We start from the raw sequence: 11961 nt of genomic DNA on the forward strand, positions 1-11961 counted from the left end.
TTCTTTTTATTTATTGTTTACCTTCTTTTTGTACAATTCAAGGAAGGTTTACATAATGTTTCTTCCTATGTTCCTCAGAACAGAAATCTTGCAAAGTCAGTTGGGCTAAGAGAAAATGATTGAGCAATGGTTTCTAAATCTAAGTAGTGACAAGCATATACATGTTTCCAATTTCTAATCCAGCACCTTAACCACTACATCAAACTATAGACTAGGGCTGTTCAACCTTGGCAGCTTTAGCAGCTTTAGCAACTTCACAACTATAGCAGCTGGGCAACTCTAGCAGGATTGTGGAGCCCTGCTATAGACAATAGTAACTGCCCACATAATCAGGCAATCAGTTAAAAGGAAAGTTAATTGAGATAATTGACAAACATTGTTTAGATTGGGTTTTGAGAACAAAGCAAATGCTATATGCAAGTTTCAGAGCTGAAATTCAGTTGTCTGTCCTACTAATGCATAGTGCAGTTAGCAGTGCTATTATTTTAAAAAAACAGCAAGCTGCTTGTGGCAACTTTTTGTCACACCAATGTATTCATATTTAATTAGAAAATATGGAGAGCAAAATGGAAAGTGACAGGTTCATTACAGATTTTATGATGGGGCTATTCTTTAAGATTGTTCTTTCTATTACCAATGAGGAAGGGAGCATGTGTTGAAAGTTGCCTACTGTGAAACAGTTGACCTAGCTAGTTTTCTGTCCAAATTGCAAACCATAGAAGTACAGAGCACTGTGTAAAGTTACTGAATATTTCTGAAATATATCATGGAAGAGGTTTTAATTTTATTTACTTACATATTCCCCATAGTTCCTCTATAAATGCAAATTCAATTCTTAATTAACAGCTATTTATACAGTGCAAAACCAGCTTTGCAAATATATGTATAGTATACAGTTTTTTAATACTATGATTGTATTTGAATAATATAATCTTAATGATCTATGCATTGGGGGGATAAACAGCATATTTTTACAATTAGTGTCTACTTAGGCAGAATAAAATTATTATGAAAAAGTCGGCTTATTATTTGCATACTTTTTAATATCCACATGCATAATAGAAGAACCTCTCATATTCAAATTTAGTTCAGCATTGAAATATCTGTTAACTCCACATAGTTTATCATTCTACATATTATGATGTATGTGGGGGGGGGAATTAACTGGAATTTAAAATCATTTCTCATTTCCCAATTGTAGATATTTATTCCAGATTGCTTTGGTGGAAATAAATCAATTTTGTAAAACTTGGATTTTCCCACAAGGTAATTGCCATAGTCCAAGTGAGTTCACATACAGTATGCCGTAATTGTCTCTGACAGCAGGATGGATGAAGATTGGAATACAAATAATCTCTGTGGTATTTACTAGCTATAAGATTAAAATTTATCTACATATTTGATAGTCCACCAAATGTCTGTGCCAATTTGAGACTAATGCTACTTTTGGATTATGATTAACTACAGGTTATTTGATCATAAATGTTTCTCTTTTTTTCTCGCTAGGCATAACAGCTACAATGAAAAACCTCAGAGTTTTTACAGCAAAAACTGTTTTGAAGAACCAGAGTTGCAAGAATTGTTCCTTTGATTTAACATTTCATTGGATTTCATAGTCTTCCTCCAAACATGGCCTGAAATCTTCCCTCTTGGAACTCACCCATATGAGATACTAATTTCACCAGCAAAATAGCAAACTCTTAGGATGCCTTAAATTTGTAGCCATTAGACAATATACAAAAATTAATCATGTATGTGTCTATGTCACTTTTTGTAAAGTGTTCTGTTTAAGGCAGGGATGAAAAAAGCCATGGATTGGAAACCCAGTGATGCAAGGATCCTTCCAAATAATCATCTGACCTCCATTTTTTACATTCTCTGTTGCATGGGTATAATGTAACGTGTCTGTATCTCTCTTTTTCAAAACCTATTTGTGTCTGTTAAAAAAAGGAAGACGGCAAAAGAAAGGCTCTAAGGACAGATTGACGCTGAGCCCAAGGCAATGGTTGCCTCCCTCCTTTTGATCCCTATATTTTGTCACTCTTTCTGAATGTTTGTATAAAAGAAAATAAACCAGTATTAACCAAAACAAAGTGCATACATGATCAAATGTGTATTCTGCTTCATTTTTTAAATTATCTTTGTGATCCAATTCATTTTAAGCACTTTGTGTCTTTTATTTAAATAATCATAGGTAAACTATGGTCAGGGTGTTTTTATATTAGATCATTTTTATAGGGATGCTGATGTTTTGACCTCTGATCATCATCTTGTTTGATGCAGTTTTGGCCTCTGATCATCATCATCTTCACCATCATCAAAAAATTATATAAACTAGAATATGGATTTGTTCCACTAGTGTTTAGACAGCTCATTGAAAAGTAGATATAGTGTCCATAAAGTAAGATAACAGCTCAAAGTACAACAACATTGAATCTATTTGAGTAGATACACTTTCTAAGTCAAGTCAACTTGTGCTCCATTGTTCATGCAGCACCTACCTAAAACATTAATACAGCAAGGCAGGCTGTATTAACAAGGAGTTAAGCTTGATGTTGCATTTTAATCTCTAAATACAAGTTTGGATGGATTTCATAAGCAAGTAATTCAATCTAAAAGAAATAATCTATATAGAAAGGCTTTTGTGTATTCTTTCAATTCAGTCTTATCTCCTGGCAACTGCCTGGACAAGACTTCAATATTTTGGGCAAGGTTTTTCAGAAGTGATTTGTCATTGTCATAGAGCTGAGAGACAATGACTAGTCAAGACTGCCAGTTGGCCTTGTACCTAAGGCAAGACTAGAACTCATAGTCCCCCAATTTTTAGCCTAGTGCCATATCTATACTTCAAACTGGTCATCTTAAAACTTACTTAAAAGCATTTGCATTATTTTACTACCGAAAGATCAAGTGATATCATAGTCATTTCTAGTTCTTGCAGTTACTCTGTCATATTCAATGTCAGAATTTTGCACAAGGCTAGGAAAAATGATAGTGTCATTCAACATAAACTGAGTTTGATTAAAGAATTAACTCAGGTCACATATTGTAAGCCATGGTTACATCAAATCATGGTTTGATGTAACCATGGCTTATTTTCTAAATGACATCTGGCTAAATTACTAGACTAAGCCATAAATTGTTATAGTTAGTATTGTTTCTATAAGTATAATGGGTTATTCACATAATGTAACATATTCAACCAAAATGAAAACTAGACAAAACTCAATGGTTGATTGCATCCAGGCATTGCATTAAATTGTTATTTTCTAACTGGTTATATTGTTAGGCACCCTTACTGATAAATCCTATCTAATCCTGGCTTACTTTAAGTGGCATGAAAGACTAGTTGATCTGGACTGATCCTCATGCACTGTTTGTTTTGACTTTTCCAAAAACATTTTGAAAAATCTTTTAAAGTATGTAAATGTATTGTTTTCCCTTCACTTTGTTTTTCCATATTTTTTCACAAGAATTATTAAAATGTTGGGAAAATACCAAAAACTTCAATAGAATTAAGATTACATCTTTTTCAACAACAAATATTTCATATTTATTGGACTTCACTGCATATAGAAATAGTTATATTGTTGGAACTGCAATGAAATTAATGCTTTATTTAAACAGATGTTTCAACAGAGTCCAAGAATTGTTCCATTTGGGAAAGTTCAGTTTTGAGATTCAATATTTTCAGAAGTCTACATTATTTTGAAGTTCATTCCTATCCCATCACAAGTTGACATCTGAACAAAGAAAATCTATGTGGTTACCCTACTTAACAGCTAAAAGCATTGTTTAGCATTTAAAATATAAATTTACCCTGTTTCCCTGAAAATAAGACCTCCCCTGATAATAAGCCCAATCAGGCTTTTGAGTGCATGCACTAAAATAAGTCCTTCCTTGAAAATAAGCCCTCCCCGAAAATATTGTAACACAGGAGCAGCCATAAGGTGACCACACTCACCGCCTCCTATACCTCAGTAATAATAAGACCTCCCCCAAAATAAGGCCAAGTGCTTCTTTTGGGGGTGAAAAGAAAATAAGACCCTGTCTTATTTTTGGGAAAACATGGTAGGACTTCCACAGCTAAAAGCATTGTTTAGCATTTAAAATATAAATTTGCCCTGTTTCCCTGAAAATAAGACCTCCCCCGATAATAAGCCCAATCAGGCTTTTGAGCTCATGCACTAAAATAAGTCCTTCCCTGAAAATAAGCCCTCCCCGAAAATATTGCAACACAGCAGCAGCCATAAGGTGACCACACTCACCGCCTCCTATACCTCAAAAATAATAAGACCTCCCTGAAAATAAGGCCAGGTGCTTCTTTTGGGGGTGAAAAGAAAATAAGACCCTGTCTTATTTTTGGGGAAACGTGGTAGGACTTCCAATAGACTATAGAGCTGATATTACCAGCAACATATGAATCAATATCTTATCAAAATAGATTAGCTATGGAAAATTGTAATGAATTGTGATTTTTATTATTTGAAATATTTATTGTAGAACATTTATGTAAGTATGTGTTTCTGTGAGTATTTGTTCTGTGTGTTTTTGTTTCTTGTATTATTTCTTTGTTTGTTTTTCTTTTCAGTTAATAACAAAGCTTTTTTGTGGTAAAAAAGAAAAGAAAAGAAAGGGGTCTGCTCTTCGGGAGCTAACTCTGACCAACAGAGGAATTGATCTGTGGACTGCAATTGTCAGGCTCCATGGGGGAAAGCAACCATGTCATGCTGAGGTTTAGAATAACTGGGGCAAGAAAAGTTTGGAGCATATATTGAATTTGAGGAAGGTTTAATACATCCAGATCAAAGGCTAGCATTGTATGTACCATGGGTCAAAATCCTGAAAGATAAACAAGAGGATTGGATGAGCATGAAAAACAAATTGCTGAAAGCCTGCATGTAAATAATCCTAACATGAAGAAAAATGGGAAAAGCTTTAACAGAGCTATAAACAGTGAGCTCACTGTCAATGTGAAAAGCAAAAGGGAGGTACCGTATATAAAAATGCCTTCATAACAAAGGAATACAAACTGGTAGCTCAGGCTTGTAGAAATGTACTTTAGGTTGAACCTCAGAGAGGAGAGGCTGGAAAGTATCCCAAATGTAGTAAGAGACTCAGGAGAAACATTGGCACTTAAAGGAGAGTTGAAAAGGCTTCTCTGTTTTTGGATAGTAATCTGAAGTAATAGGATGAAGACAGAACTTCTTAACACATTACTTGTGCCTTTCATCTCTGCATAGTCTCTTAAAGGATTGGAAAAATAAGGAGCATGTTTCAAGATTGATAAAAGTACATAAATCCCCCCATTATTAGTTCAAATGAATTTCCTGGGCCAGATGATGTACCAACCAAGATGTTAAAAGAGGCAGAAACATTCAGAATCACCCACTGTAATCATTGAAAACACCCAGAGAAATGCTCAGCAGCCAAAAGACTGGAAATGAAAAAGTCATGTCTTCTCTCTATTTATGACCAAGGGACTAGTCTGATACACAAAGAGAATGCTGTGGATGTAGTGTGCCTTGATCTCAATCTAGCAAATTTGCCAGTGTTTCTTATGATGTTATTGTGTGCAAGGCGGCTCAATGTGTGTTAGAGAATAGTGCAATACAGTGAATTTGTAACTGGTTAAGCAGCCACACAGAAAGGATGCTTATTACAGTCATCCATCTTTGGGGAGTGCAGTGGTGTGAATGAATGTAACACCTTTCTACAACTATATAAGCTAGAGAGCTCCTTCTGCAGGAGTGTATGGCTAAGCTCAGCAGCTGCTGCACAACCCTGGGTAAAGATGGTTTTAGTCTAAGGAGCTGCTATATCCATATCCCTGCCTGTTTCAAAGCATTTTTAACTGACGTGGTGCTCATATTCTTTGCTATTTGGATGATGTAGCATCAATACGAAGTGCCCATTAGGGGAACTAGGAAAAGTATTACATTATTCAATACGGTGTCTTGTAGCATTGCAAGGGTGTATTTTAATGAAGTTTTGTGCCTGATAGTGCAGACAATGGAATGAACTGCACCCCAATAATGCCAGTGTCAGAATCAGTGACCTCTAATTAGTTTATGGCCGTGGTTTGCTTTCTAAGCTTGTTTCAATTCAGTTTCTGAGATGTTTCATTTGATGACTAGGTAACATCGTCAGCAGATTATCATCATAACCTTTTAATTAGTTTCTGAAATGCTAAAAACTTGGTTCTTTAACAAGGAATAGATTGAAATGGCTTCTTCTCTTTAAATATCAATACTTATAACATTAATAACACTAATCTTAGATGTATTTTAATCGTTTTTATCAGTATGGCCATTATTGTTTTAATGCAGTTTTTTTCTGTATTTTTCTTGTCATTTTATTTTTTCCTTCTTATTTTTTTTCCTTCCTTTATTTTTGTTTTGTTTTGATTGTTTAATATAAGGTTTTCTCTTTTCTTTCTCCATTTTCAGCTTTCTCCTAATAATCTAGCTAGGTTCATTTTGTTTTTGAAGTTCAGCTGAATAAATAGTAGCAGCTATAGGAGGGGTCTGTATTTCCTTCTGTGTAATGGAATGACTTGTTGTATTTTGTGTACAGTGGGAAAGCACAGGGTGAGCTGCATACATTTTGTTCCGGGACAGATGAGAAAGAATGCTCAGAATGGAATAGTCAGTACTATTCTGAGCTGCTACCCACCATCTCTCTGGTAGGGATACCAGAATTTCTGTGGTATTCCCATCCCTGATTTTACTTTTTTTAACTTATTCCCCCACATTAGAGTTCATATAAGTTCATTTTTGGGAGCATTGGAAGCAAACCCCCAAGACCCTTTATGTAATTTTTCCTAAAATTCTGTTGACTTGAAAGAATGATAAAGAATAAATAAATATCTAAATAGTAAATAAGAACATATAAAGATATACAGATTTTAATAAATAATAACATAAGATAGAGTATAAAAAATAAAAAAATAAGAAAAATAGAGAGACAACCTTACATTCACTCACACTGATGGTGTTACATAGTGGATAATGAAACAACTGCAAGAAAACTAAGCTCAGAAAATACCAAGGACACAGTTGTACACTATTCAACCCTGAATTACATATTTTCTCTTCTATTGGAATAAAAATAGTTGTTTGCTTTTATAACTCTACTTTGTCTAACAGTAAAATCTCCAATGTTAAAGATTCTGAATCACTAACTAAAATGCTAATTTATCATGAACCTTATGGACATTAATAGCGTACCATCCTTTTGATGGCTGAAAAGTCAATGCAAAGTTGATTTTCTTTAGAGTAGGATTTTTCAAACATGGCAACTTTAAAATGGGTGGACTATAACTCCCAGAATTCCCCAGACACCACTTTAATTGAAAAAGATAGAGGCATATACAGCAATGTATAGTAAAATGGATATCTAAAACCAAGTAGCAGACTTCTTCTCCCCACCACCTATAAAGCAAGCCCTTATTCATTTTCCATCTAACTTCTGCAACAAAGCTCAAAGCCAAATTAAGAAAAGATTCTTTAAAATTAAGTCTGATTCCTGAGTCATTGTCACTGTAACTGGCAGCTTCAAAACTAATCTGGGCTGATTTTGAAAAAAAGCTAAACTGGGTTGTACCAGGTTAATACCTAAATGGGAGGCCACCAGGAAAGTCCAGGGTTGTAGGTTAGGTTGGGTAGTTAGAAAACATCCCAGAAGAGAGTGACAAATCACTGATTCATTGGCATATTTTGCATTTCCCTATTGGTCAGCTGGAGGGACCATTGATTGGCTCATGGTGTTCTCAACTGTTTGTAGTAGGCAGAAGTAAAGATGATTGTGGGTTGGCATCAGCTAAAGTTGAACTAGTTCCAGAATTGGCAAACTCCAATACCACAAGAAAATGAGAGGGCAGAGTGAAGTAGAACTTCTATTCCTCTCTCCAAAAAATCTGGAAATGGATAGTTTTTTCAAAGAATCTGGCATTCATTGAGCTTCTGCCCTGATATAAAAAGAAAAGCCGATATAGCTTGAAATGATATCTAGTAATTGCCCCCAGCCATGATGGGAAAGATAAGACACAAGCACATGTACATACATAGATATATATATCATAACAGAAGGATGTCCCTATAAAGAATCATCAATAATTTTTTTTGCTTCAGTTCCAGCTCTTTTCAGTAATGAGAGGTTGAGAAAAACCTATATTCTGGCAGAATATTTATAAGCCCCAAACTGGATATGCTTAACATATGTGGAATCTGTTCTGAACAGTTTTCCAGATTAGAACCAGACTACAGCTGACATGAGCAAAGCAGATGGTGGGAAGGGCCTTGCCAATCAACCCCCTTCTGTTGGGAAGCTTCAGTGCTGTCTTCTGAGCTTGTCCAATTATTATTTTATTGGGCAACAAATGTGAATTTGTTATGTTATGCGGAATCCAAATGCTTTTCAAACAGTTCATCTTATCTGTTGCAAAGAAATCACATTTTCTAAATAGAAATACGTTACAACTGGAAAATTTAGACAAAGCCCGTTGCAGCAAATTGTGGGTGGGATTATAAAGTATATGTAATCCTTCTTCTCACAATACTGTTTCACCTCTACGAGTGATTAAATATATAAGGGAAAGGTTGAACCCCAACAAGATTTAGCTTTGCAGTTTGCAAACCCAAACATTATGGCTTGGGCTATACATCACATAAAAGTTATAACATAGTTTGTTCATAATGTAGTATAAACTATGTACCCAGTTGCTGTAGGGTCTGTAAGGTATGGCTTAGCAAAATATATGAACATTGCTAATACTTTGTGTTTAGAAGACCTAATTTATGAAATTATAGCTTAGTGTAATGAGAAAACCAAGTAAAAAGATATACGGAAGTCCTCAACTTACAACAATTCATTTAGTAACAGTCTACTGAGATACTCAGTCATCCATGTCATGGTGGTCCCTGCTTTGTTCAAGAGGCAACTGGACTTTCTGGTTTTTCTTTGAAGACTTTTTGCTTCTCATCTAAGAAGAAGAAGCTTCTTGGATGAGAAGTAAAACATCTTCAAGGAAAAAACAGACAGTCCAGTTGTCTCTTGAAAAAGCACCTTTGGGTCATTTAGTTCAAAGTTACAACAGCATTGAAAAAAGTGACTTATGAAGTTTTTCACACTTACAACCATTGCAGCAGCCCCATGGTCATGTGATCAAAATTGGACTCTTGGCAACTAGTTCATATTTATGACAGTTGCAGTGTCCTGGGATCATGTGACTTTCTGACAAGAAAAGTCAGTGAGGAAGCCAGATTCACTTAACAGTTGTATTACTAACTTAACAACTGCAGAGATTCACTTAACAGCTGTACCAAGAAAGGTAATAAAACGGGGCAAAATTCATTTAACAAGTGTCTCATGTAGCAATAGAAATATGGGCCTCAGTTGTGGTGGTAGGTCTACTACTACCTGTATAAGCTGACTAGATTTATTCAATTGCCTCACGTACTGTTCATTCATATCCTTGTGACCACAATTTCTAGTCAGGAAACGAATTGCATTTTAGGAGAAAAATCCCAAAGCAGTGATTACCAATTCTATTTCTATGTTAGATTCTCAGATACAGGACTGTCTTCAGGGAGGAAGTGGCAGATCAAGAAAGTTAAGATGGCAGTAATGATAAACAAAAAAAAAGGGGCCGGGACTTTGATTATGGAGTCACAACTGCCAGTTTAACATTCTTGACATTCCCTTCCCCCCCAGCAGACACCCCTGTTCAGCTAAACCATCTCTGGTACAAATCTCATTTGATCTCTTTATGTGAATTCAAAGAGGTAAACTTTCTAGATAGGTATCACATCTCAGTAGATGGATCCCAGCATCCCATAATAAAAAGAAAGAAACATTAAAGCTGTTTGGTTAATTTCTGACATTAGCCATCAATGTGTTAAACAAAAACAAACTGGATTAATCACATCATGCTAAGCCATAAATGTGCCACATCATGCTAAGCCATAAAAAGTTGGTTTTTCCAGCAAGTCGGCCTGGCCTGTTAATTTTAACTCATTTTTAAATGTATTGTCTTATAAATTCGGGGGTGTTTTTTTTTGGATATGTATTTAATTTCTTTTTAACTTTTGGGATGTGTGTTTTTTAATGTTGTATGCCGCCCTGAGTCCTTTGGGAGAAGGGTGGCAAATAAATCCAATAAAAACAAACAAACAAAAACAAACAAACATCATGCTAAGCCATAAATGTGTTCCATCTGCTTGGGCTTAATAACACGATGCGTTATTAATGGCCAGTGTGACTATTTTAGAAACAAAACAAAAAATGAAACTACCTAAATCTTATCCCAAAAGTGAACCTTGCATATGAAGGAATAGATTTGGAAGTACCAAAATACATACAGGTAGTCTTCAACTTACAACAGTTCATTTAGTGACCGTTCAAAGTTACAACGGCACTGAAGAAAGGGATTTATGACCGTTTTTCACACTCATAACCATTGCTGCATCCCCAGGATCATGTGATTTATACTCCGATACTTCACAAGTGTTTCATATTTATGACACTTGCAGTGTCATGTCATCCCCTTCTAACAAGCAGAGTCAATGGGGGAACCAGATACACTTAACAATGGGGCAAAACTCACTTTACAAATTCCTCACTTAGCAACATACATTTTGGGCTCAATTGTGGTCATAAGTTGAGGACTACCTGTACTGTATAAAGTGGTTCCAACCTGTTTTTTTTTTCTTGTAACAATGATACCGCAGCTGGTTGATGAAGGGTTTATGCAAAGTTCCTTGACAATATTTAGCAGTAAAAATTTTACCATCGTAAAATCAGAGAGCTTGATAAGAAGAAATTGTGTCTGGCCTGGAGCCCCTTTGTGTAATGGCTTTTCATCAGGAATTGAGGATAAGCACTCTACCATTAAACGACTATAACTCCAGGACCCAAATTAGGCCCTGGTTCTGTTTTATGGCATCAACAGTGAAAATGAACATCACTCATTTCTCCATATAGCAAAGCCATTTGTTTTATATGCCTCTTTATAAATTATTTTATTCTATGGTAAATATACCAAAGTATTTTCCCCCTCCGGTTCTCTTCCTAAGCAAAATCCCAGGAAGTTAAAAAAGCAGGTGCAACTTTAAAAAACAAATGTTTCATGTCACTTTTAGAAAATTTGCAGACGCCATGCTTTTTAAATGAATACATTGGAAAAACTAGCAAAACATGAACAGCTATTTCATTCATGTATTATTCTCTTGTGGCAAATAATCAGGAAAATAATACAAGAATGTTTTTTTCTCTTTCCTCTGCTATGTCATTCTGAACAGCAGGGAAGACATGGTTGAGCAAGTAGAAATAGGAAATTCAGGGGGAAATGACTATGTGAAAGCGTTCTGCAAAGAATCTCAAAGTACCATTTTGCAAAGCAAGTAGTGTAGAAAGCATTCCTGTTCCAAAAGTTGTTCTTCCAGAAGACTCTACCACTCTGATCTGCCCCTGATTAGTGGGTGAATGTGTGCCCGTGCACAGCTAGTGTCTACATCTGTGTGGGCATGTGCCAAGGACAGCCAAGGAAAACCATTAGAGAAATCTCATCAAGCTTTCTCAAGGATGTCATACCTTAGCAGTCTGAGCAAGGGCATTTCAATTGTGTCAAAGTACTTTATGAGGTGCCCCTTTCAAATACTTTGTCATTGTGCAATTGCTTGGTTTAAGCAAAAATGAGACTGAGTATGGGAGAATGCATTCCTTTGAGTTCAGAAAAAAATGGATGCTAACAGAGCAATTATAAGTAATATTCAGGGGTGAAATTTGACCGGCTCTATCTGTTAGATACTTGTTCTAACTAGAGTGGTTTCCACCAAGGTCCTCTGTTCCGGCAGGAACAGAGGTTTAATCCTATTGGTCAAAGGGTCTGACAGCTCCCTAAAAAGGGCTGCTGTCAGACTCAACCTTTGCTGGATTGTTCTCACTTGTTGTACTTAATAA

General features: G+C 35.6%; 1 protein-coding gene across 2 annotated transcripts in view; it reads left to right on the top strand.

Annotated features, from left to right (window-relative positions):
- Positions 1 to 2097, top strand: part of SNCAIP (synuclein alpha interacting protein) — a 121910-nt gene extending 119813 nt beyond the window's left edge. For both annotated transcript variants that reach the window (XM_081943545.1, XM_081943546.1), the window contains one exon: positions 1507 to 2097. In XM_081943545.1, coding sequence (XP_081799671.1) covers positions 1507 to 1591 — 85 coding nt within the window. In that variant the 3' untranslated portion in view covers positions 1592 to 2097. The remainder of the gene's footprint in view (positions 1 to 1506) is intronic.
- Positions 2098 to 11961: the final 9864 nt, after the last annotated feature.

Source organism: Natrix helvetica, assembly GCF_964273705.1.
Source record: "Natrix helvetica genome assembly, chromosome: 2".
Classification (NCBI taxonomy): domain Eukaryota; kingdom Metazoa; phylum Chordata; class Lepidosauria; order Squamata; family Natricidae; genus Natrix; species Natrix helvetica.